The 26,655-nt window shown below is 33.6% G+C and overlaps 4 protein-coding genes across 7 annotated transcripts; 3 read left to right on the top strand and 1 right to left on the bottom strand.

Moving 5' to 3' along the window:
- The first annotated feature begins 1,071 nt into the window (after nucleotides 1-1,071).
- On the top strand, nucleotides 1,072-2,672 carry LOC103491576 (uncharacterized). The gene is made up of 2 exons (XM_008451570.3): nucleotides 1,072-1,850; nucleotides 2,049-2,672. The coding sequence occupies exons 1-2, from the start codon at nucleotides 1,208-1,210 to the stop codon at nucleotides 2,378-2,380; spliced, it is 975 nt and encodes a 324-aa protein (XP_008449792.1). The 5' UTR covers nucleotides 1,072-1,207; the 3' UTR covers nucleotides 2,381-2,672.
- Nucleotides 2,673-3,429: 757 nt separating this feature from the next.
- On the top strand, nucleotides 3,430-12,550 carry LOC103491577 (E3 ubiquitin-protein ligase BRE1-like 2). 2 transcript variants are annotated; one of them, XM_008451571.3, is made up of 19 exons: nucleotides 3,430-3,741; nucleotides 4,755-4,916; nucleotides 5,005-5,092; nucleotides 5,220-5,450; nucleotides 5,678-5,845; nucleotides 6,048-6,241; nucleotides 6,313-6,396; nucleotides 6,497-6,616; nucleotides 6,694-6,880; nucleotides 6,961-7,121; nucleotides 7,239-7,310; nucleotides 8,762-8,838; nucleotides 10,106-10,300; nucleotides 10,878-10,950; nucleotides 11,091-11,177; nucleotides 11,292-11,429; nucleotides 11,519-11,721; nucleotides 12,115-12,277; nucleotides 12,370-12,550. In XM_008451571.3, the coding sequence occupies exons 1-19, from the start codon at nucleotides 3,634-3,636 to the stop codon at nucleotides 12,499-12,501; spliced, it is 2,643 nt and encodes an 880-aa protein (XP_008449793.1). In that variant the 5' UTR covers nucleotides 3,430-3,633; the 3' UTR covers nucleotides 12,502-12,550. The 2 variants fall into 2 exon arrangements, with proteins under 2 accessions (XP_008449793.1, XP_050940992.1); XM_051085035.1 differs by lacking the exons at nucleotides 3,430-3,741; nucleotides 4,755-4,916 and having other exon boundaries at nucleotides 5,007-5,092; nucleotides 5,210-5,450.
- A 755-nt stretch (nucleotides 12,551-13,305) lies between these two features.
- Nucleotides 13,306-19,235, bottom strand: LOC103491578 (branchpoint-bridging protein). Of its 3 annotated transcripts, XM_008451574.3 has the most exons (10): nucleotides 19,082-19,197; nucleotides 18,113-18,449; nucleotides 17,305-17,430; nucleotides 17,162-17,207; nucleotides 16,996-17,078; nucleotides 16,269-16,346; nucleotides 16,121-16,174; nucleotides 15,191-15,325; nucleotides 13,888-15,088; nucleotides 13,306-13,806 (listed from the first exon to the last, which is right to left on the bottom strand). In XM_008451574.3, exons 2-10 carry the CDS (start codon nucleotides 18,422-18,424, stop codon nucleotides 13,520-13,522), a joined length of 2,322 nt encoding a protein of 773 aa, XP_008449796.1. In that variant the 5' UTR covers nucleotides 18,425-18,449; nucleotides 19,082-19,197; the 3' UTR covers nucleotides 13,306-13,519. The 3 variants fall into 3 exon arrangements, with proteins under 3 accessions (XP_008449796.1, XP_008449795.1, XP_008449798.1); XM_008451573.3 differs by having other exon boundaries at nucleotides 13,306-15,088; nucleotides 19,082-19,235; XM_008451576.3 differs by lacking the exon at nucleotides 19,082-19,197 and having other exon boundaries at nucleotides 13,306-15,088; nucleotides 17,305-17,493; nucleotides 18,113-18,262.
- A 5,105-nt stretch (nucleotides 19,236-24,340) lies between these two features.
- LOC103491579 (non-specific lipid transfer protein GPI-anchored 14) lies at nucleotides 24,341-26,650 on the top strand. The gene is made up of 3 exons (XM_008451577.3): nucleotides 24,341-25,250; nucleotides 25,922-26,023; nucleotides 26,337-26,650. Exons 1-3 carry the CDS (start codon nucleotides 24,920-24,922, stop codon nucleotides 26,462-26,464), a joined length of 561 nt encoding a protein of 186 aa, XP_008449799.1. The 5' UTR covers nucleotides 24,341-24,919; the 3' UTR covers nucleotides 26,465-26,650.
- The last annotated feature ends 5 nt before the right edge of the window (nucleotides 26,651-26,655 follow it).

Genomic DNA, 26,655 nt, shown 5'->3' with positions numbered 1-26,655 from the left:
GCTGCTTTTTTTTTTTTTTTTCTTTTTTCTTTCCTTTCTCTACACAAAATTAGGTAATAAAAGGAAGACTTGAAGACTTGGCCTCACACCAAACAAAGCCCAAGAGGCTGCGAACATGAGTTGGCCCACTAATCCTTCTACTACACCTAATCAAATACGTAACACTATATTTGGTCAACTCTAAACTCAACCTATATCCTAAACAAATGTCTATTTGGTTTCATCCACTTTCATGTATGTTTGTTCGTTCTATTCCATCCTTCTATTATAGTTAGTCATGTGACAAATTTTTCTATTCTGACCTACTTTTGACTCGAATAGAATAACAAAATCAAAATCAAAATTCATATTTTAATAAAATTTTGGTTCATTTCGACTTAAATTTATAACCATCAAACAAAAAATTTACGTTTTATTCGTTTTGAATTTGAAATTGAATTGAATAGATTCGTATCATATAAAAAAAGAGAATTGTCAAAAATAGCAAATTTGACAAACTATTTATAATATATAGCAAAATTTTAGATTCTATCAATAATAGACATGGATAGACAATGATATGCTTCTACTAGGAGTATTGATAAACAGTAATAAAAGTCAATCGATTTCTATTATTGATAGAATAAAAAAATTGTTATAACCTGTAAATATTTTAATTTATTTTACTATATTTGAAAATATCCTTATTAAAAAAATGAACCGATATTCAATTTGATATACATCGTAATTGAATTTTTCGATATGGATTGGCCTGGCTATCAAGCCATAAATAGTCCCACTTACATCTTCCTTTAAATACGGGTTTTTTAAAAAAAAAAATAGAAAAAATTAACAAACTATTGATGCTCCCTGAAACAAAACAGACAAAATTCATTGCACTTAATTTTTGTATGAAATAAAAATATTTTGTAAAATGTTTTATTTTTGATAATTTTTCGGAAAACGAACAAGATATATGCTTTTTTCTTGATGTATCTCTATTTTTTTTCTTCTTCAAACCTTCAACAAAATCAAGCTTGGAACCCTCTAGACCCTTTGACCCTTCACTTATAAGTTACATTACAAACTTTACAATTACACCTCATAACTCCCCACCTCCCTTCTTCTTTCCCCTTCTAAACTAAAGTTGGTTGCTCTGTTTTCTCATCTTTTGGGGTTGGTGTGTGCTCAAAAAAACAGAGCATATTAGTGTTTGATATATATTATTATGGGAACTTTAGTAGGTCATGTAGCACCCGGGTTTGGCTTCTTCATCATTGGCCTATGGCATCTCTTCAACAACATAAAGATCGAAGCTTGTAACAACAACAACAACAACCATCCAAATACTGCCATATTTCTCTCATGGTTTCCCACTTCAAGATTCAAGTACTTAGAGCCGTTTTTAATTATGGTTGGTGCCTCCGCCTCTATAGCCATGGAGCTCTTCATCGGCCCACAAAGACACCAACCCTTCGATACCGATGGAACCATCCCTTCTTACCATCTCCACAACTTCGAACACTCCAACATTTCTATGACTTTCTTTGTGTTTGCTGCGTTTTGTGTTGTCCTTGATCGGGTTCGTCCCAAGGCTTATTTTGAGCTGACACAATTTGTTGGCACAGTGGCTTTTGGACAAGAGCTTCTGTTGTTTCACCTCCACTCGGCTGACCATATGGGCCCCGAAGGCCAATACCATTTACTTCTTCAGCTGCTTGTGCTGGTCTCTTTTGCCACAACTCTACTTGGGATTGCTCTTCCTAATAGCTTCTTGGTGGCGTTTGTTAGGTCTCTTAGTATTGTTTTTCAAGGCCTTTGGCTTATTCTCATGGGCTTCGCACTCTGGACGCCTTCTTTCATTCCTAAAGGTATGACGTTCGAAAAAACCTCTAACAATTAACCAAACCAAATTTTACAAACGTAGAACAGAAAAAGATTTTTTCAACTCGAAATCAACCATATGGATATGTTTAAATCTTTTCATATCAGTTTTGATACATCTGTCAGGTTTATAAGAGTATATATTGAGTAAAGGATTAATTTAAATGTGTAACTTTATAATATAGGTTGCTTTATGCACTTGGAAGATGGGCACAAGGTGGTGCGGTGCGCTGGGGACGAACCACTTCACCGAGCAAAGTCGTTAATCAACATACAATTCAGCTGGCTACTAATTGCACTCACCATTTTGGGTTTATCATTTTATTTGGTTCTGCTAAAACTATACCAACAACAAACCCCGAAGATTAATCCAGTCCAATACTTTTCACTAATCACCAACGACGACGAAGAAGCTGCAGCCACCTCAACACCAACAAAAACAACATCTTACGACGTCGTGTCCAAAAGCTTTATTCAAATGGGTCATAAGCTCACAGATACAGACATGGAAAGGTAGAAGAAGCAAAAATCACAAACCAAATGGATAAAGCCACAGCTTATGCAATTTAAAATCATTGGTGTGTAATAATGTGTACAGTATATATAGTTTGTTTGTATTTATAATTCACTGTGTTGTGTTTTGGTTCGGGAGTAGTTTCCAAATCTTTCATTTTCATTTCCTTTTGTAAAATTTTAAGCCAAGCTGAAACTATGTGTGAAAGGGCAGGCTTAACTTAATTAGCTTAGATCAAATCAGCAAATGACTGCTGCACCTAAATTTGATCCATTATCAATACTCCATTCATCTTTCTTCAACTTCATAAAAATTAGACAAAAGTTGAGAATCCACCTTTAGAAAGTTATTGGTTTGGTGTTGTGACAAATTTTGATGGAAGAGTTAACAAGATAACATTAAAGGTATGGCAACTTGGCTTTGACTCAAAATTTCACGTTCTTCCCATTAGCCATTTCGTACAAGCAACACCACCTGAAATGGATGGTTGAAAACGACCATCCATTCCATTACTTTCAGTTAATTTATAATTCCACGATTACAATATTAACTTATCAATTAAACTCATTAATTTGATTAATACTTTATCAATAATTTAAACCACTCCTGTTCTACATCTTTCAACTCCAAGTTTTTGAAAACACATGTTACCCACCCATCTTCATCTGTGTTCAATTTATTCATTTCTATGTTACGTAACAACCTCTTTGATCTATAGTTTTGCATTTTTTCTTTCTCTTTTATTGTTCGTGTAGTTGGAATTTACTATAAAAGTGTATAAAGTGTACTACTCTTGACTAATTCGATTCAATGTTCTTTTTTTTTATCGACATTGGATATTGGAAAAGAATTTTCAATAAAAAGAAAATTAACTTTTGTTTATCAATTAATAGATGATGTGATGATAACATCGTTTACATGAAATACAAATTTCGATTGTATAGGTAACAATTTGGATTTGATATTTTTTTTCATTGTTTGAGTTAACTATTTGTTAATATATTTGAACAATCTTTTAAATTTAGTCAATGTAGAAAAACATAAAATAGGAAATTAAGTGCAAATTACACAGCAAAGCGACGTGTCGGTCTTGATAGGAAGAGTGCGAAACGGCGTCGTCAGAAAACTGTCGCTCCGAGTCCTTTTGGGAACTGCCGCACCCCCGGTTGTCCCCCAGAACTCCGGTGTCTCGCTAGGGTTCGTAGAAGCATTCAATTTTATGCCTCGAATTGCTGTTCCGATTCTCGCCGTCGTAAATGGAAAGCTCTGACCCCGATGAACCTGATAAGAAGAGGCCTCATTTGAGCTCGCTTACCCCTGCCATGGCTCGCAACTCCACCACTTCACAACCACATAACAACAGCGTAACTCTTTTAACTCCACTCCCAGTATTCAATTCATATTTCCTCTCCTTTCTTTGGACACATACTTCGTTTAAACTCTCTTTCTGTACTTATGGGCAGCTATTGGATTTCTGCGTCTCCTTTTTGCTTAAAATTTCATTATTAGCGTTTTTCATTATGCTTTGTGTTTTACAATTGGAAGAAGGTTTTTCTGAGAATGAGCGTTGAGCTGAAAACTAAACAATTTATGGATTTTGGATTACTTCCCCAACTAAAAGCTCTCAATTTTTTTTCCAATCACAACATGAAGCTATTTAATACGATTTTCTTCATTTTATGCATTTCCATTCTTCGTGGTTAGTTGCGTCGATACAGTGTTTTTTTCTTTTATGATTTCTTAAATGTAAAGCTTGGTTCTTTCAGCTTCCTGGCCCAAGCCTGCATTTGCGCATCGAGTATATACACTTTTAGGATCGTATCAAACAGACATCTCGTTGTGTTGTTTACCGGTTTACCATAGAGTCAGAAATTGAAGTGACTGTTGAGTATTTATTTATCAGATAGAAAGCATGCTGGCTCGATTGTTTAAAGTGCGAGTTTGTAAACTTGCCTGGCTTTGAAGTTCCAACAATCGTGGCATTTGTATCTGATATCGTCTTCGTTTGTTTTTTATTTTCTACTTCTGAAAGACAAGCTTATTTACTACTCTTTTTCTTGGTTTTCTAATACTTCCAAAGTCATTTGCGTTTTAAAAGCTTAAAAAACAAAAATTAGTTTTCAAAAACCTATTTTTAATCTTTGAAATATGAAAAATTGGCTTTGATTTCAAACAAGGGTTTCAAGGAAGTGAAAAACTGATATTAGAAAATTTGAATAATTCATGATTGTCTATTATCAGCTCAATTTTGAAAAATGAAAAAGAAAAAATGGCCATTTAACAGACTTTAAGGTGTATGATTATTTTGAGCTAGAAACCCATTTTGAACACATAATGATTTACTTAAATATTTAAAGATCTTTGACCATCATTCCAGGTTGATGCAACCGCCCTTCATTTCCAGAATCAAAAACTTGTCCAGGAGACCGACTCTCAAAAGCACGAGCTGCAAGACCTTGAAACCAAAATTTATAAATTGAAAGAAAAACAGAGTTCTTATGACGAGTCATTGATTGTCATCAACCAACTCTGGAATCAGGTAATGATGCTTAGATATCCTTTTCCTTCTGAATTTTCATGTGAACTTCCTGTTTTTTCTTTGCATCTGATCTTTTTCTCTCTATTAGTTGGTTGATGATTTAGTTTTTCTTGGACTACAAGCTGGAGGAGGTGGACAGCTCTTACAAAATTTAGGACAAGCTGGCCACTCTCAAGGTACTTTTGGGTTATAGCAAGTCCACACAATTACCTCGCTATTCAAAATTTATCTTTACTCTCTCAGTTTCTTGTGAAAGTAGAATTGAATTTTGTTTTCATTTACATTGATCGAAGTACTTTCTAGGTTCAATTCCTTCGTGTCCTGCGGAGGACATGTTTCTTTGTAGATTGCTATTGAGGGATTCTATTGAAGTCAGACATGATGAACAAATTGTCAACTACGTCAAAGAAGCTCTTACTTCACGTCATGCATCCACCATGGAGTTGTTTAAATTATTGGAGGATATTCTTGATACGCAAAGGGAAAAAACTGCAAACATAGTTTCTGCTTGGAATGTGGAACAATCACCAGAAGGTCAGAATTATTTATTTATTTAGTATAGTGAGATTGCGGTGATGAGCAGTTGCCAATAATGGACTCGTGCCCCCCACCAACCTGTGGAGATTTTCCACATATATTTTTTAATTCAATAGGTTATTATCTGATGCTTAGATTAGATGTAGGAAATTCATTTTTACTTAATGACAATTGTAGACGCAAACATGTGACAGTGCACTGTTATTTGATCATGGGCTTTTTAGATGCTATCGTTCAATTGTCAAAGATCGATGAGATGATGAAAGAGGAGGCTACCAATCTAGGAGAGATCATCGAAATTCTCCACTTGAAGCATAAAGCATATGCTGACGAGATTCAAATTTATGTTTCCAGTCATTTGATGGATCAAACTGAGATTAAACGCCTTTCAGGTCCTTGAGGCATTTATTTCCCCATATTTTAAGCTTCAATGCAATGTTATTGTTGGAATATTATATTTGTTTCTTCGAGCTTGAGGACTATTATTAGATTTAATTCGTCTCTTATTCAAATCTGAAGAAGAGATAAGAACTCCTAATCCATTGTTATTAAGTTTTCATCTATTGACGGACTACTTTTTCTTGTTGGTTATAGAGGAGCTAGATGAGAGTATGGCTGAACTTGAAGAATGTAGAAGAAAACTTGTTAGTCTTATGATGCAAAAGGATGTTACCATTGCAATGCATGTTCCCACCTTGGGCGTAGTGAATGGAAATTTATCACCTGAAAAACCTGCAGAGAGAACTATAGGATTTCGGGAATTAAAGGATTCCATTGAGGAAACTAAGGTATAGTCGTATGATTAGTCTCTCTCTTTCTCATCCTCACAGGTACCTAATCTCATGAAATGATAATATAGATACTGGCTGCTGATCGTTTGTCTGAGCTTCAAGATGCCTGGGAAGATAATTTAACCTTGTCAAATCAACTGAAAGATCTTGAGGTTTATAATCTTATTCAGTTTATACCTATTTTTGGGATTACCCTTCCATATTTATTTATTTTTCCTTGGTGAATTTTGAGTGTTTTCTTTGTTGTTGAAGAATGATTTGATGGATGAAAAGTATGTACATTCATCACGGTTGTACGTTTTACTGAATGACCAACTCCGACATTTGACTGCTGAAGTGGATCGTTATAAATCACTGACCGAAGCTTTGCAGGTTAAATAATTTGTCTCAACTTCCATGTTATTTGATATTCACCATGATACGAGGTCCTTTTAAAATTTAGATTTCAGACTGACAGGTCTCATGTCTTGAGAAGGGAGAAAGACTTGAATGCCAAATTGGAGTCTGTAGATGTTGCTAGGAGCTCCATTGACAATAACTGTTCTCGGATTGAGGAGCTAGAGCATCAGCTGCAAAAAATATTAGTGGAAAAAAATGATTTAGAAATTGAAATGGAAGAGGCAGTTCAAGATTCTGGTATGTTCATAAGATGTAATCTCTTTTTTCTTTTGGTATTTAAATATGTTATTGATTTGTAAAGGTGTTCCTATTCATAGCAAGGGAGGATATCAAAGGAGAATTTCATGTAATGGCTTCAGCTTTGTCTAAAGAAATGGGGATGATGGAATCTCAGCTAAAGCGTTGGAAAGACACAGCACACGAAGCTGCGTCTATACGTGAGAAAGTTCAGGCACTTGAGACTTCCTTAACTATGAAGGTTGGATCTTACTCTTGTATCCATCATATCTTTGGTAGTTTGGACATATCATTCTTCTATATCTTATGAAATTATACTCATCCATTTGAAGCTAACCATTATTGGTTGGTGATTCAGACAAAAGAGAAAAAGGGCTTAACTGACCTATGTGCTCAACAAATGATGGAGATAAAATCCCTCAAGTCGCTGGTAAAGTTTTCTAGGCTGACCATTTCTGTCTTGTTATTCAATTATTTCAGGAGTTGTAAAGTTTTTAGGCAAGTATCACTTGGATATTATTTTATTCCTTTGTGAGCCTTGGTCAGCATGGGTACTCTCTCCTCCTCCTATATGATGCGAAGGAATCCAATTCTGTTATTCTAATTGATATGACCTTATTCATGCTATTACCTTCTATCAGATCCCTGTTTTAGTTGAACCAGATTGTATTTCTTTTGTTCTTGTTTCATCGATTTCATGATCACCTCTAATATTTATATACATTTTATTCTGTATAATTTTTCTGGATTATTGTCCTGACTGCAAAAATGGTGGAACACTTGAATCTACAAGGGTTGGAACACTAACAAATCATCCAATCCTTGGGTTCATTCAAGTTTGTGATCAGTTTAAAATCTGAAAAGACAGGGAGGGCTGCTTAGGAGTCGTTGAACATTCTGTGAGGTCAGGTACTTGATGTTTACAAGCGAGGAGAATTTTCATTAACATGACAAAAGTGTTACAAAAGAGCTACAGCCTCCTATTTATACAACTAAGGACTAACAGCCTCAAAAAAGAAAATAACCAGCTGTCTAAGGCTAAAAACTTCCTAACTCAAGTAAAACGAAAGGGTAATACAAGATTACAACCAAAAGTATATCCAAGATTCTAAAGAAGAAAAAAAAGATTTCCCCGAGGAGAAATTAATTAATTAATTTTTATTTATTTGGTATCAATTTTGGTTTCTTAACCAGAAAAGAACAAAGGATCCTCTCACTTCCCTAGTACTGAATAATGCAGAAGTCCCCAGATTGTTTAATTTTACTTGGAGCCAAAGCCCGAGTAATCTCTGTGCAATTTTGAAGATACCTTTAATGCTGGAAGCAAAATGTATGCTTATTTATATTTATTTTATTCTTAGATGATAAATAGAATGTAGGACTTCCGTTTTAACTTCAATTAGAGAACAATTGTTTCTGATTAAAAAGAATAATACAGAAGAATTGTATAATCACATTTTCTTTCTACTAGTGTGTAGGTTCACTTATTTGTATTATTAGTGTAGGTACATGGATTTCATGCTGAATTTATTCCGTAACTAATGAGGATTTCCATCCACAAACAAGGAAAAATGCCGGTTTATGGTTAAGCCGGGGTGTGCACTATTTTGTGGGACATTTGGGGGAGATGAATAGCAGAGTTTTTAGAGGAGTGGAGAGGGACCGTGGTGATGTTTAATCCATGGTGAGAGAAACAGACTTGTTGTAATTATCCTCTAGGTAGCATCCTACTTGGAGAAACCCCTTCTCTAAAAGGGATTTTGGGGATACCCTTTTTTTGTAACCCTTGTATTCTTTTGTTTTTTTTCACTGAAAGTCTAAAATAATTGAGGATTTCCATCCACGAAGACTAACTAACATAGATGAGCATTGAAACTGCAGGTTGAGAAGTTGCTAGAGGACAAACTTGAGCTGGAATTGTTTCTAGACATGTATGGGCAGGAAACTTATGATGAAAGGTGCGAGAAATTTTTTACTTTACCATAATTTTCAATTCATTATCAAAGTCTTATTGACGGTCAAAGATGGGTGCCGCAGAAAATAAAAATAGGCAAACTGGCAAAGTAAATGATTGGTAGACAATTTCTGGCTGGACATGTACCACTATCTTAATAATTCCACGATATCGTTTTATGGAACTGGATCCAAGTATCTGATGAGTATTGAGGCTTTGTTAGTAAGTAGGCTTGAACACATAGAAGAGATGTACAAGATACTTGGCACAATGAATCCCTTCCATTGGAATCTAATTTTCAGAAGAAAGCTTGAAGATATAAATTCTCTTATTTTCTTGATTTCTTGCCAAAATCTCCATTTAAAGACTAGAATACGGAGTGTGGATAGCAACAGTACCATTTGTAGGAAATCTCTCCATCTTGCCAATTTTCTTAAACCTGTCATTCCTGAACACATGACAATGCATCAGAATTGCTAGTTTCTCCTGATGAACATATCCTTGGCAAAGAGCACTGGAGAACATAAATAATATTTTCCTTCATTGAAAATTTGCAATTTCTCTGTAGGGCAACTTTCTTTATAAATTCAACATCTCTTGGAGCCTTCCTCGTCAATAAAAGATTTGTTGGACAAAATTAGCTGTGTCATAATGTCAAAATAACAATGTTTCTCTTTTTTGGACATATGGAAGGAAAGTAATGCCCGAGCTCTCAGTGACACTCACAGGGTGAATGCTGAATGTTTTGAACTGGTTGTTAATTACAGTTTCAGTTTGACTCGCAAGATAAATCAATTTTGGAAGTATTCTTTAGTTTCATATAAATTTTAGCTCTTTTGAGTAACCTCCAAGTTCTGAAGGGGCCATCTTGGTTTTTGAGTGCTATTCTTTTATTTTACTGTATACGAATACGAAGTATTGATATTATTTCAAAAGTGTAAAAAAGAAACTTTAGTGAAAGTGTTTCCGGTCAGAATTTGAGACATTTTATACATTAGTCAACAATTGTATGGTACTTCTCTCCTCTAGCCTGAGTGTGATGTGGTTTTAAAATTTTGGGTTAACTTATTCTATGTCTTGAACAATGGACAGGACCTAGTTGGCTTCTTTCCATCGAAGTGCATGTTTTATACATATTAAACTTGCGGGACATTGTGATTGCAATTGAACTGTCTGTGTGACTACATTACACTGTTGTGTTGTTGTCATATTACTAACTCCTTTATGAGCTATCTTGGATAAAACACATCATGCTTTAAATTTTATTTTAGAGATTTGGTGGAGATCAAAGAATCAGAACGCCGAGCTTGCTCTCAGGCTGATGTTTTAAGAATTGCTTTGGATGACCATAGTCTTGAATTGAGAGTGAAAGCTGCAAATGAAACTGAAGCTGCTTGTCAACAACGGCTTTCTGCCGCTGAAATTGAAATAACGGAGTTAAGATCTAACCTTGATTCTGCTGAGAGGTTTGTTCTTCATCTTCTACTTATTTGTTTTATATTTTTTTATTTACATATGAATGTAACTTCTCACTGGTTATTAAATGGAGTACATGTGTGCAAATACTCTCGTTGAGCAAGGCATAGTTCTCATTTTTTTTAGATATTTGTGGTTGAGGCGAGGATGTCTAATAAAATTAGATGATCACCCAAGCATATATCTATTTTACATTTGTGAGTAACAGTTTGTACAATAGTCAGAATATTCTAAATAATGAACACAGTAAAACTAAATTTTGGTCAGAATGGGGAATGTTGTGCGTGGTATTTCTAGATGGCTAATGCTTGTTCACTTGGTTTTGTGTCTGTTAAGAACTTGTAATATTGATGAAGTTGTGATAGTTGTTACTTGTATTTTCCCCCATTTTTTGAGGCATTCAGGGCTTGAATGAATTAATTGGGGAATTTTTTTTTCATTTGGACAAGCTGTAGCTACTTATATGTTGTCAACTAGCCATGATTTGGCCTCCAACATTTTTTTAGTTATCCTTTTTAGGGGCATTTCATATTGTTTTAAAGTGTCTACTATAATTCTTAATTGCAGGGATATCTTAGAGCTTACTGAGGCCATAAAAATTAAAGATGGGGAGGCAGACGCTTATATATCAGAAATAGAGGTGCCTTATTTTGTGTATTTTGGTCTGCTTATTGATTTTTCTCTGTTCGTTCCAGCACATGGTAGCTTTCCATTTTATATACCCGAAAGCTTTCCCCCACTCACCCCCATTGTTTGACTTGTAAAATTACCTTCTTGTAGACTATTGGTCAAGCATACGAAGATATGCAGACACAGAATCAGCACTTATTACAGCAGGTGACGGAGAGGGATGATCTTAATATTAAGGTGTGTCTTTTATTTCCTTACATATTCGAATGATTAACTTTACCATCTACTCTTAAGGTTATTAATGCTGTTGGTAGCTGGACGATAAATTTAGTTGATCATTGATTTATGCAGTTAGTTTCAGAAAGTGTAAAATCGAAGCAGGTTCAGAGCCTTTTGCAATCTGAAAAGCAGGCCTTAGGAAAACAACTTCAACAAATTAATGCCTCCCTTGAATCTCTGAAAACTAAGATTGCTCTTACGGAAGATCAGGTTAGATTTCTTTTCCCTTGCAAAGGATGCCATGACAATGGCCTGCCTCTCAATCAGTATAAGGAAAGGACCTTTTTATTATTCCGCAGATGAAGGTCAGTATGACTGATGTAATTAGATCTACCCGAGAAGAAAGACATCTTACCATTAGCCTTGAAATTGCAAAATGGGATCTAGCTGATGCTGAGAAGGAATTGAAGTGGCTCAAGACGGCAGTTGCTTCTTCTGAGAAGGAGTATGAGCAAACGCAGCAGCAGATAACTGATATTGAAGCAGAATTGGAGAGCGAAAGGTGTGTTTTAGGACTATTTTCCAGTCTTAATTCACCAATTTTAGTATATGTTAAATATCGTCAGCTATTATTCTTGAATTATATGTGAAAAGAAGTAATATTTTCATCTTTCTTTCCTCATTCAAGATTTTTTTTGTGCGCGTAATAGACTTGCAGCTGCTTGCATTTGGGGCTCTTGAAATTTTATATTTATCTCTCTTTGGATGTCCTGTGCGGCAATTGAATCAGTTTCTTGATTTGTGGATGCAAGTATATGTTACTTTTAACTGCACGACCAATTAAATAAACTTCTATCCAGATCGTACACTACATAGGATTAAAGTACATCTTGTTTATTAAATAGCTGCGGTGATTCAAACTTCCTCTGTTTAACTGAAAAATCATTGTCAACAGAAGTTCAAGGGAGAAACTCGAGGAAGAGTTGAAGGAATTGAATAGTAAGGTGGCCAAGTTGACTTCTGAAACTGGAGAAGCTGCTATAAAGAAATTGCAGGATGAAATTAATGCATGCAAAACTATTCTCAAATGCAGTATTTGTAATGATCATCCAAAGGAGGTAAGATTTCACATATATCATTACAAATATGGATCTCTTTTCCTGTATTTTATGATGGTTTACTCATATAACTATACTACTGATTTTGGCAGGTTGTAATTGTGAAGTGTTATCATCTATTCTGCAGTTCATGTATTCAACAAAGAATTGAACGGCGGAATCGCAAATGCCCTGCTTGTGGTACTGCATTTGGTCAAAATGATGTTAGGGCTGTAAAGATATGAATTTGAACAAGTTGAATGGAATGTGATTTAGAGTGCTTATTTTTGTTTTTCCTCTCTGGCGGCTACGTATTAATTTTGAATGGTATTGTGCGCCTTGGAAATATAATGGAAAAGAAAAACCACAGCAAATAGAATAACTGCGGAGAAAGTTTTAGAAACGGCTTTTTAAGTTGCAAAAATGGGTGTAATCATAATAAAATTTAATTGATTAATCGATGGAATTAAATTGTTTTTTTTTTATCACGTTCACATAAAATTGTGACAATATCACATTTATTGATTCGTAATTCTTTGGTTAATGATATCGACTAGGATTATAAATAAACAGGTAAAAAAACCTTTCTTTTATTGCATGACCTAAAATCAAAATAAATTTGGCATGAATGCAGCTAAATTTCATTGTTAGAATGTTTGCTGAAAAGGAAAAAAAATGAAACAAAATATTTAGTAGTATAGTATTGCAAGTCATTGGTTAAATTATATAAAATATTTCTGAACTTCAGGTAGTTTGGCTAACATAAAGGGAAGGAAGTCTAATGGGAGATTGGATGTTTAATCTCATTTTCACAATTATTGTAAAAGATATTGTATTCTTGGACATGAAAATCAACGTGATAGCTAATATATAAAAATTGAAAGGCACAAGTGATATCATGCTATATGTATATATATAAAGCTTCTCTAGGATATTATTATTGAAACTAGAAGCTTTAAAAGATGCCGAGGAAATTAGTTGAGAGTGAACGCCCTGCCCCAAAGGATCCATTGAAACGGTAAGTATCATTCAACCAGCAAAGCATCAAATGACATCCATTCTAAGTAATTTTCATTTTTTTAGAACATGAACACAAAGTCAGATTTCAATATTGAAGTTCAAGAGATTTTCCATCACCCCTAGCAACCTACATCATCACAGAATGGTCATTTAGGGGCCCTAGAGGGAAATTTGAACTGTTTCCCTCTCCGTCGTATAAGTGCAACGCTGGACAAATTCAGAACTATTAACACCTGATGCAGCTCATCTCAGCGGATTGCTCCCCTGATGTTGTGGGCCAGATACAGATGTAGGCGAGAATGGATCGTAAACTTGCTGTCCTCCGGAACTGGGTGGTAGCTTACCAGAAACAAACGTCAGATTGCTACTGTAAAGTGGGGGAGTAAAGCGGAGTTCAGGTCGACGTGCTCGCATGTGGAACTCTTGCTCAAATTGTATGGAGGTTCCTGGTCTGTGAGGAAAATTCCCTGGCAAGTTTGGCATTTGCAATCCTGGACCAAAGTTTCTTTGATGCAGTTGTGTTCGAGGACCTGGATCGAGAAATGCAGGAATTCTAGTTGAGACTTGAATGCCAATAGGATTAGAAGCGATATCTTGAATTTGATGAGTACCTATCTGGCTGCCAGCTTGGGGTCCGGGAAAGGGTTGATTGGCAACTCTCAGAAAATTTGGGGCTGATGGATGGAAAGATGGTGCCCCAGATGCAGGCTGTTGCAATGTAAGTCCCGTTGGTGTGTTTTGAATGTTTAAATTCAAATTTGTTTGAGGAGATGGATTTTGTGGGCCACGTGGTTGGAATGTAAAATTGCTTGTATTGGTAGGTGGTGTTGGAGGGTTTGAAGCAGATCCACCAATGAAGTTACCAGGAGGATTATGTGCAGATGAGGGTAACAGTGCTGAAGGCACCGAAAATGGCGGGCGATGCCCCATCTGGTGAGATGGAATTGGAGCTGTATTAGGGTGATTTGTATTTATACCACCTGTTGCTTGGGGAGTGGAAGGTCCAGAAGGAAAAGATGCATATCCATCCATATTGGCTGCCGCTGTATCTGCAGGTGCTGCGCCAGAAATATTAACACCCTGAGGTGGAACTGCTCGAGGCCCGAATGGCAAGGGAAGTGATGGAGCCATCTGCCCCATGTTATTTGCACCCATAGATACTGAACTGCCAACTATGCTAGGTGTCAATGGGCGATCAGGCCGTGATCCTGGAGGAACGTTACTGGGAAGAAGTTGAGGCAAAGATGATCCTGACGTATTTGGGAGTAGTCCTGAAGGTAATGGACCACTACCAGTGAAATTTGGTTTTGAGACATTAGATGGAACCAATGAGGGCAGCTGTTGAAGCGACAAAGCATGAAGCCTGGGTTGGCCAACATGATTGGTTTGACTGATGAAAGGTTGCTGTAAGTCTTGTGCATGTAACTGTTGTCTAGGAGGGGGAACAGGAGGACCTCGGAAAGCTGGATTGAAAGCAACTGGAGCGGGTGGACGTGCAAATGACAACGGTACATTAGGGACATTTGAACTGGGTGTTGATAGATGGATTGGATTGTTTATAATTGATGACGGAGGATTGTGTGGGGAAATAAATTCAGGAGCTGGCGTTAAATTGTGAGAAGGCCACGTACTAGGGTAATGAAACTGCCCTGGCACTGAAGGTGGCCCGTAAACTTGTCCTTGTTGCATAACCCCCTGGTTCGGCATAGGATTCTGCCCCATATCTGATACTGCAGTACCCTCAGCTTGCCTGGAAGAACTTTCCTCCGTAGAAACCAAATCAGACATTGTGGAACCAGTGGCCAGATTTCCCTGTGAGAAGAGGTCAAGGAGTTACAGATAATGGGCATATATCATATCAAATTAGATGAAAACCATGGAAACTAGTTATTCTTCTTGAAGCAATTAACTAACCGATATTGAGGTGATTAGGAGTTCTATAACAGAAATTGCAGCATCGATCTTATCAAATGTATCAGCTGACATGTAAACATACAGCTCTTCATAAGTATTCTGAACTCCGTGTACATCAGTTGGTTTAATTTCATCCTGTCAGAATGAAGTTGGGGAGCACAAAGAGTTAAATTATAGGTAAATTAAAAGCCATTAGGTGTCCTCAAACGTTTTGAGAGATTCTCAAATAGCAGACTAATCACTTATAAAAAAAAAAAAAACCATCATAGGTTTCATCTAGTGAAAAGCCCTGAAGTGTTTTCAAACTTACAAATAGATTCTCAAATAACATATTCTCAGTTACAGCCAAAATAAACCATCATAAGCCAAAATAAACCATCATAAGTTGATCAAGTGGTAAATTTGAATAAGTGAAAAAGTAAAAGAGACTTGAGTGGATTCTTGACAATCAAATGTTTTTATTTTCCATTTTGAAGTTACGGAAACCCAAATATGAAAGAATACGTGAAAAAAAAATGATGTCAAACCAAAATAGAAAGGGGCTCCAATCAAATTTGACAGCAAAATGTTTTTAAAGCAACGGCCTTGTGAAATTAGTGAAGGTATGTTTGTAAGGACATTCAATAATCAAAGACTTCAAATATACATATATATATTTGTTAAGAAATGGATATGTATAAGAAATACTATGTATCAAAGATTCAAAACGTAAGAAATACTACATAATATTATTATTATTAAGGTAGCATTGCACTTGCAGGGGAAACGAGGGTTGATATTCTTGGTGATAAGTCATTTCCCACGATGTCTAAAATTATGATCCTTTGGTTTACTTTGTAGTAAGAAAAAAAGATTAAAACAAGTTGACACGCCAGACAATGCATAACTGGTATCAACCATATTTATGACTTTCTTGGTCAAAGGGATCACCTTTTCACCAGTCCCAGCTTTAACACCACAAATTCGTATTTTGGCTCCAGTTTCCTGACATGTTTAGTAAACGCATATATATTACAAGTTGATCAAAAGGAAAATAATATTTAGTACAACATCTCTTAACCTAAAATGATTTTCTTACCTTTTCTAGTCGCTTTTGATTTTCACCACTAGGGCCGTATATTAAGCCAATAAAGTTGAAACCGGGATATTCTTTAACCTACATGGTAATTTTCACATGGTAGAGAAATAATCGCTTAAAATCAAAGACTACATAAACGGAAGGGAACTCAATGAACAAGTTCATGGAAATAAACTTAAGTTGCGAATCATAATGAAACGTCCTTAAAGATAGCTAACTACTTGGACATGGTTTCAAATCCTTCGGGACCTCCTTAGAAGGTAGCAATGTTAAACTTTAACATTTAACAAGTTCACTAGATTCACACAATATAGATTCCATTTAGAAAATGAAAGCATCTCCTAGCATGATTCCATTTTATAAAATCAAGTGAACGATCCTAAAGGAATTGGGGCCACTATTGTAATTGTGGAAACAAGAATAAAAGTGCTATAATTAGACATTCTTCCTGCTATTTTCTTGTAATTTTTCATTTCATCAGTGAAAATTTTCTTTTTCCTTTGAAAAAAAGAAATAAATATCCTTTCAAGCCTCACCCTATGTGCAAAAAAGGAAAGATATGATGGACATAGAACAAATGGTTAATCGGATATTGTGATTAAAATAAAAGATTAAAATGGTTTCTATTTACCTTGAGGGACAGAGTGAATAAAGAAAAGGTCACTATGTTTCTAGTTTCCACAATGTTACTAACCACAAAAGACAAGTAATGCAAGACCAATCTTACCGGGAGAGGTAACCTGTCCTCTTTCAACAATGGCCTATAATCAGGAGGGGCCTTATAACTTGGATTTAGTTTTAGTATTTCACCTGCATCATCAAGAAAAATTCTAGTGATAACGTTAAAAATCAATTTGAGGGCATAATAAAAGCAATTCATTAGCTAGGCATACCAATAACTTCACGTTTTTCAAGTTCCAAAAGTTCATTGTACGACATCTGTATATTCAGAAGAAGGCATACATCAAAATCATACAAAAATAACAATAGTTTGTTTTTATAATTCTTATTTTCTTAAAGCGAGCTCCAAATTTACCTTACTATTCGCTTGGGATCCAGGAGAATTATCCTCTACATTCTCACCTTCTAATGTTGAATCTTGTGTCTTTGAAACCTCCAAGGTTCCAGACTTAAGAAGTTCCATGATTTGTTCCAATCGAGTCTGCTCAAAATATGTATAACCATAGAGGCAGTTATGTCACTAAGTAGCACCTGGAATGGGAATCTTCCATGTGAAACAGTCACACAGAAGACACTAACATTTTAGCACCAGATATGAAAATGGGAAATTCAATGGTAGAAAATCGAGAATATCCAAATGTTTAATGAAATTGGGTCAAAGAAGGTTTTGAAAAATAATGTCTATTTAAAAAAGAAAAGTAATTAAAGGAAGCAGTTCTGTTCGGAGAGGTTTTTCTTTTTTTTTTTTTTTTTTTTTTTGGAACAAGAAACAGAGAGGAAGTTAAAAATCTTTTCTTTTCTAATCCATAAATGGTACAATGCCAGCCATGTTTTTGGCATGTTTAATACTAAGTTAATGCTAAAGCAGTAAATTATGCATGGGATATTAATAGCTCAATCGTCATCCTAACTATCAGAACTCAGAATGCTTAGAAGAGAAAAGGCCTACAATTGAAATATGAGCAATAATTATTCCAGATAAAACATAAAATAAACCAACTCCACAGTAATGGAAAAGTGTGGCACTTCAAAAGCTCCCAAATAAACAAGATGAATGGGGAAATGCACGTGTCCGATTGATTGTGAGTTTTGCCTTTAACACGCCATTGATACCAGAAAAAGTGTATGGGGTGGGAAAAAAAAAGATAGAGCTCCACCAATACCTGATAAGCTATGAGCCGCCCCTTTCTAATTGCAGTATCTTGTGTTAAATCAGGACCCCACTTTGTATTTCTTTGGGTCTGTTTATCATTTTCTCCATTAGCTGATGATTCATTCCCTCCCAACTTTTTGTTCACCCGAAAGATTGGAACCAAAGACCCTGAAAGTTTGTTTTTTGGTATAACAAACCCAGTCTTTGCTGCAAACATGGAAACCTTTTGGCTTCCCACAGGTGCAGCAGAAGAAATAGTTGCTCCAGACATCTTCACATTTTTAGATTCAATATGAGATGTCTTTTCAACCTCTGCACTCATACTGTTCTCCAATCACCTTAACAACCTATAATATAGCATAAATGAGAAACTAACGAGTACATATAGAATATAACCTTGAAATTTTCATTTACACGGTTACACTATGTCAGTGTGTAAAGTATTCTTGAATAATAGAACACCAAAAACTCCCAGATATTTCCAGCATATAATGCAAACTTTGCTAAAGCAAGTGCCTAATTTATTAGTCGAAACATAAATTGCCACCGCAAGAAAACAAAACTAAGCTTCAATTACCAGTGAACAACTTTATTTTTTCCAAATAGCACATCAAATATCATAATGACATTTGCTCTACAACGCCATAGTCTCTGGTCGTTATTCATGAAGTTAGGAGATTTTATACTAACAAGAAAACACATCCACCCCCAAAGTTTCAAAATCTTCCCAGCTGGTCTAAAAGACAACTAAACTTTAAAAAAAATGAAATTGCTTCAAATTTCGTCGCTCCCGTGGGAATCACATAGCTTAATAAGAAACGATCATGCAAAATACAACGTTTTTGTTTATCTTTTAGTTGCACAGGGGTGAAAGGGGGTTACGAATTTGGCGATTAGCATCCATTTAGTGTTCATTTTCCCTATACCCAAATCATCTCAACAACAAAACGAAAACAAGTAGAAATAGAAAAGAAAGTACCAGGGACCGCTATGTTCTTCAAAATTGAACGCACAATGAAGAATTGCCGCGGATAAACAAAGCCACTGCTCTGGGAGATGGCTTCAGACAGAACAAGGTTTCTCCCGCCGGTGTCCGGTAACGCGGTAACCTTTGTGTTTCATCTCATTGGGCCGACCAGGTAAATATCCAACGTTCGTAGGCCTGAGCTTGTAAATGTGCAGAGTTTTGGGCCCAAATAAAATTTAGGCCCAACAGCCACATTCTTTTTCCTTTTTCAAGAAAATTAATAATGATATTCCAAAATGTCAAACCTTTTGGAAAACATTTTGACATTTTTTTGAAGGCATTTTTGATAACTTTTGGGAAAAGTAATATTTTGATGTGTTGTGTTCTTACAGAACTATAAAACATAGACATGAAATTCTACGTTAATTTAGGAGTTATATTCAAATTTAAGATTTTTGAAAAAAAATTTCTAAATTTCGATGAGGTTAGAAATATTTTACGTTCGTCTTGTTTAAAGTTGGTGGATGATTTCTTTTTAGAGTTGTGCTTAATTTCTAGTTATCAAGTATATGAAACAGTGACAAATATAACAATTACATTTGAAATATTTATAGATAAAATATAATGTGAATGTAACGACATTTAGATCAAACTCTGGACTAGGGTCTATCAATAATAAATTAAAATCTATCTTTCATTATATTTGTAAACTTTTAAAGAAAATGTTGCTATAAGTCCATTATTAACCCTAAAAATATTAACTATTAAATGTAAATTGTTAGTTCAACGTTAAAAAATATAATGTCTAACCTAATTGAGTTTTATAACATTTGGTATTTTTTTTTTTTCATTAATTAATGTCATGTCAGATATATTGTTTATTTGATTATTTATTTGGATATTATAACTTATCCCTTTGCAAAAATCAAAAGAAATTATTAGAAATAATGAGATTATTCTTTTATAGACCAAAATAATATTATTTGAAGATACTTAATATTATTATAAAATATTGAAAGAAGATTAACACCTTATATGATATATGATACACCATTAATGATTTGAACAACTGTAATAAATAATTGGGGAAATAATGTGTCATAACTCATAAATATATATATATATATATATATAATATATATATATATATATATATATATATATATAGTTTATACCATAAATGCCTCTGTACCCTCAGAAATTAAATAATGTAATGTTGAGTCCCTTTCTTTCCCTTCAAATTTCAAATGCACAATTTTCAATACCAAATTAATAGTAGAAGTGTTAGGTTAAAAACATCCCATTATTCAACTTTGGTATAAAAATGAGAATGCCGGATTATCTATGGGTCCAAAAAAAGAATTTATTCCTCCCTTTTCAAGAAAAATATTAGGATTCAAAATATCGGCGGTTATAACTTGTTGTTTGATGGACGACCTTGACCAAAGTACTCAATCACTGTTATGTTACTAAACAAATGTTAACATAAGAGATGTACAATTGATTCTCTTTGTAGTTTTGAGAGTCTTACTATTTTGAGTAAGGTAGTGGAATGAGACTATTTATAAGTCAATCTATCATATTCTAATATCTGTGTGTGACAAAAGGTTGTATTAGGACCATTTTTTACACTCTAGATTGTAGATTACATTCAACCTCGACTTATTTTATATTTTTTTATATTAATTTTAGATTTAAACACATCCCATGAACTTTAGGGTCCATCCTTAATAGTGATAAACGTTGATCAACAAACATGAAATACAAGTTCTTAAAACTTTTACCATTGATAATTACTTCTATCCCATATACTACTTCTGGATTGAGTGCAAAATATACACAAATTAATAATTAGTATGTTAACATTGCGTTTAAGAAACATAGAACATTTATAAAGGTGAGTATATTTATATTAGTTCCATCTTTTTAGCTTATATATATAAATAAATTCAACACAATATATAGAAAAACAACTTGAAGGTTGACATCCCATCAAATTCTCTCTAATAGGCAGAATAGTAAACCAAAATAAAAAAAGTGTACGCAATAACACATAGACCAACCAAGAATGATAACGTCTAATCTATACATGCATCATAAAGTCAGTCACTGCATTATTGTGATTTCTACTCACAAACACGGTTTGTCTAAAGAGATAGCTTCAACGACGACGTTCGAAATACATGTAGTATAGTCTCAATAAGATCGTTAATCATTTCACTATGCAACAGAGAGAATCACAAGCTATACATCAAACATATCGATAAGCGCTATGTAATTTACCCTAACTAGCTTCTACATAGATTTAGGAGTCATATCATGATTCAAAACTATATATATGTTGAAAGAAATCGACACAAACACTATGAAGAAAAAAAAAACCTTTTATCAAGAAAATACAAAGAATGACACTTTTGAGAGAACCTTTTTCAATCTCTCAAACGAAGGCATATCTCATTAGGAGTTGCGCCATGTGAGATCGTTGGAGCTTAAGTATACAAATCTTTTTAAGGTCTAGATTTGTCCACGCCATCGCCCATACATATTCGAATAAATCGGGGACCCACGATGTTTTGTTGTGATCTGTTGGGTTTTTTAATTAAAAATTAAATGAATATGGTTGTAAAGTGTATTCAATGATATATATCTTTTCTTTTTCGTTTTTAGAAAGTTTTAATGGTTCATCCTTCCTGGTTTGGGATCTACACATTTGTTTGTGTTAGCTTTTTCCAATTATCTAAACCAAACATTGTACTAAAAAGTAATAAATAATAAATATATAAAAGCCATTTTAGATTATTGGTTAAAATTATCGACCCATGCTCCTATGTTGGTATTAATGTATCCCTATACTTTTAAAATCAAACAACTTTTGACGACTTTTATAGAACCAAAAGTTGTGTGTGTCTATACAGAAAGTAAATTTATAGAGTTAGCAAAAAATAATACACATGAAAAAAAAAAAAGGAAAAATTAGGTTTCATATTTCGTGTTTTGATTTTAATTCTTTTTCCTTACGGTCTTTTGTATGTTTTTTTTAAGTGTAAGAGTTGGATTTTAACCTAAATTATGAAACTCCAATGGTTTAGTTTATGAACATATTGAAATGGTTACTAAATATATATGGTTTTGTTTTTAATAAAAAAAAAATTGAAATAGTTACCAAATAAACGGAGCTCTTAGTGATTGGAATAATTTTCAAAATATGTTGGGATAGTAAAAGTCCAACGTAGATGTGTTGAAGTTGAAAGAGGAAGACAGTAAGAGATATGGTTCACATATGTGTCCATATGTTACATATTAAAGGCAAACACCAACCAAAGTTGTTTTTGAAACAAACTTCAACGGTTAAAATTTAACGTTTCCAAACTAATCCAAACCAACTACATAGTTTGATAATTTAACCTAAAATCAATCACCAACAAAGTTTTCTTTTTTTCTATCTTACCTAATTACATGCTAACTTTTTAATCATAATCTTCGTAATAATGTAGGACATGTTTGATAAACCATTTGTTTCTTTGTTTTTCATTTTTAAAAATTAACTTTTAGAAAACAAATATGTTTAGTACCTAATCCACATTTTTGTTTTTTAAACAATAAACATGTTTTTTAAATTATGAAAAAAAATTAAAATTTTAAAAAATGGAAACTTTAAAAAATTACATTTTTTTAAAGAAGAGAACAAATTCAATTATTATCATACATATATAGCTTTTTTTTTTTAATAAACAAAGAATTTTAAAAAGACAAAAACAAAAATTGAAATAATTACCAAACGAGTGTAATAATTTAAATTTATAATAAATTATGTCGTTAGATGGTAACCAAACTAACAATAATATAACAATAAGACAAGCGATTTTTTTTAATGTAAGGAATAATATTATTAAAAATGGATATTCAATAGACACAACATCGTAATAATTGAATTAATTAGGTATCAAATTAAAATAGACCAAAATTGAACCATGCCAATAGTAAATTACCTAATTTGATTTCAACACCACCTTTTTAGGTAGTTGAAAGTTGCAAGTTTTTAATTTTGTAATATTATTATTCACATATCATAGGTCTCTTAATTACACACACATTTATATATATATATATATATATATATATATATATATATATATATATATATATGTATATGTATGTATGTTTATATATATATTTGGCTGCCTAATTAACCTATTTCCTTTCCCTATCCATCTCCTCACCTATCATCTATGGTTAACAAACCATCCCTATTGTGTCCTACACACTTGTCCATATGTCCAATACTTTTCATTTCTTTAGCCTTTACTGCTATAGTTTGTATGGACCTCCATGTGCCATTCAAACCTAACAATTAGGGTTATGAAATTTAATTGATAAAGCCAAAGTATAGTCAACATCAAAATATTAAATGTACTCTACTTTATATTATTTTTTCGTGGCTAAAGGGTAAACAATATCTTTGAATTTTGTACTTTTTGTCGTTAAAATATTTCTGAACTTTTAAAAGTTGTATTAACGTATACTATAATTTAGACTTTTTATTGTTAATATATGAATAAAAGCCAATTATCTACGTCTATTAGTCACCTCTTTTTCCTTCTACTTCATTTCTTGGTCGTATATTTTCTCATTTCTCGAATTTTTCCTACGTTTTTTTCAATATCCTTTTTAATCGTCTCATCCACTGCTTTCATCTTTGAATGGTTAAAATTTCTCTCGTTTTATCATCTCTTTTTGAAAACAGAACATTATATGAAACGAAAAAACTATCTTAATATATGTATGTATGTTATTTGAATGGTCATTTTTTAAACAAAAATCTTAGTTATGTATATGTATGTCACTCACGTCTTTGTTTCGTTCTTGTACAAATTATCGTAGTAAACGAAACAAAATCCGAAAATTCAAATCAAAGTACAAAGTTTCTCACAAATCATGGAATCAACATCTCCCTACATAAAACTAAACAAATCAATTGAATTCTCAAAATACAAAAAAAGGGTTTGATAAAAAAAAAAACATATCACTACATAAATGTGGATTAGTACATCGCTTTATTATATTTCTTTTTCTTCCAACCAATTGCCCTAAAAAATTATGACTCAAATTCTTCAACATGTCTCTATTCTCTATTTTTTTTCCCATATTTATTAAACATAAATTTTATATATATATATATATATATATATATATATTCCCACACTCAACTACTTACATACAAAACCCTATTAAAACATCTAAATCACTAAAACCTATGATGGTTATTCCCCTTGATTAATTAATTAACCTGTCTTCTTGCTATATCCTTTTTCTTAATTTGTTCAAGAGTTTTAAGGGTTTGAACTTTTTTGAATAGATATATACATATGCTTCATAAACCATATTATATGAACTAAAATCGAGATATGTTCAAAAATAGCAAAATATATTAAAATTATTTACAAAATATAACAAAATTTACTCAACTCTCTAGTCCATTTAAATTTATTTTACTATATTTTGTAAATTGTTTCATATTGTTTTTGCAATTCATAACAATTCCCTAAGATGGGTTACTTGGCCAACATGATCGATCAGTATCATAATTTCTAATTAAGCTATTATCTTGAAGGAAGTTGATATTACACAAAGGGATAAGGATAATTAATGATAGCTAAAAAAGAGAGAAGGGAAAGCGCTAGAGGAGTGGCTATGTGTATCATTAACTCCTAAACCAATCACCACATCCAACAACTTTCTTTAATTTTCCCATCCGCCATACGCACCGCACCATAAAACCCCACTTTCCTCCCCCGCTCATTCCGCCCCCAATACTAACTCCACACTCTGATCCTCATCATCATAGTTTTAATGGCTCCCTCATCAGCTCATTTCTTGTTTGCTGCCTTGGCTCTGCTTTCTGTGGGGTTTGTGAGCTCCAACATAGACCAAGACAGGGCGGAGTGTGCGGACCAGGTGGTTGGGCTCGCTACTTGCTTGCCATACGTTGGCGGCGAGGCTAAGGCACCCACCCCTGACTGCTGTAGTGGGCTTAAGCTTGTGCTTGATAAGAGTAGGAAATGTCTTTGTGTGTTGATTAAGGACCGTGATGACCCCAGCCTTGGACTCAAAGTTAATCTTACCCTTGCTCTTGGTCTTCCTTCTGCTTGTCACGCCCCAGCAGACATCAAAGATTGCATCGGTATGTCTTCCTCTCAAGTTTAAGGTTTTAGGTCAATCGGTTATTTATTCATACCGAAAAAAATTAGGTTAAAAATAGATCTTCTTAAACTATCTAATTATAATTTGTTGTATAGCAAGTTTTTTTAATTCTTTTGATCATTTTGAAATATTTTAATTCATAAAACATAGATAGTATTGGACTTCATCCATTTTTGTTTCACTCATCAATTCTCTAATTAAAAATTAGATGAGATATATGGATATTAACATGGGTTTAATAGTATTTATAGCGTGAACATATAAAAATTAAAGTATTTTTCTATTTGTTGTACCTAATTATTTTCACGTTTATACTATAGGAGTTATAGTAATAAAGAAAAATTGAAATATTGACCTTTCTATTTATTGTACATCATGTTAACGTGTTTCTAAAAATAAGATGAGACCCACGAACATTAATATGAGAGGTCCATGAATGGCGTGAACATAGGAAGTATACGATCATACTCTTAGTATTGGAAAATTTCTCAATAAAAATAAATGCATCAGGAGAACTATGCATGCAATTAAGTATGTTTGGCCTTTTCATAATATATTTCTCTTAACTTTATTAATTGTTCAAAAGAAAATTATTGTTATCATTATTTTGTAATGGAGTATATATATGTGTGTGTGTGTGTGTGAATATAGGGCTTCTCCATTTGTCGCCAAACTCCCCAGAGGCTAAGGATTTCTTGGGTTCGTCCAACTCCAAGGAAACTAACACTTCTTCATCAGCACATGCTACTCCTGGTATTATAAAGCTCAAAACCCTTTTTCTAATTTCTCAACTACCAAAAACGAGTTAATTAGGGATCCGTTTGGATTAATTTGGGAAAACTTATCTTTTTCTAAACACTTCTAATAAAAATTGTTTGAAAATACACTTCAAAACTATTTTGAATAATGGTCGTCAGACATTCTACTAATCGTCTCTAAAATATCTTAATAAATGGATACCTTGGCTACAAGTACATGCATTGTGTGTATGTTGAAGATGCTACGATGAGTTAACACCATTTCTCGAAGTTAATGTAATTTTTTGTTTTGCGTAAAATTGTTGCAGTTAGTGGGAATTCTTCACAAAACACAGAAGTGAAGAATGGTGGAACGAAGAGGAATAATCAGTGGTTGGGTGTGGAGATACTCATTTGCTTTATTACTTCATCTTTTCTATTCACTTGTATTTGGTAGTTTCTTTTTTTTCAAAATTAGTTTTTAAATCCACTTTTCCAAAAGAAAAAAAATAAAATAAAATAAAATGTTCCATTAGTTAATTATAAAATTATTCGATATATGTTTGCTTAGTTATATATTATTAATTTGATAATCATCTTTAAGTGAGATCATAATATAAACTCTTTGAAATTTGTTTCATAACCGTT

The sequence above is a fragment of the Cucumis melo genome, chromosome 5 (genome assembly GCF_025177605.1).
Source record: "Cucumis melo cultivar AY chromosome 5, USDA_Cmelo_AY_1.0, whole genome shotgun sequence".
Taxonomy (NCBI): Eukaryota; Viridiplantae; Streptophyta; class Magnoliopsida; order Cucurbitales; family Cucurbitaceae; genus Cucumis; species Cucumis melo.
The sequence above is the reverse complement of the archived record's forward strand: the minus strand, read 5'-3'. Positions and strand labels throughout refer to the sequence as shown.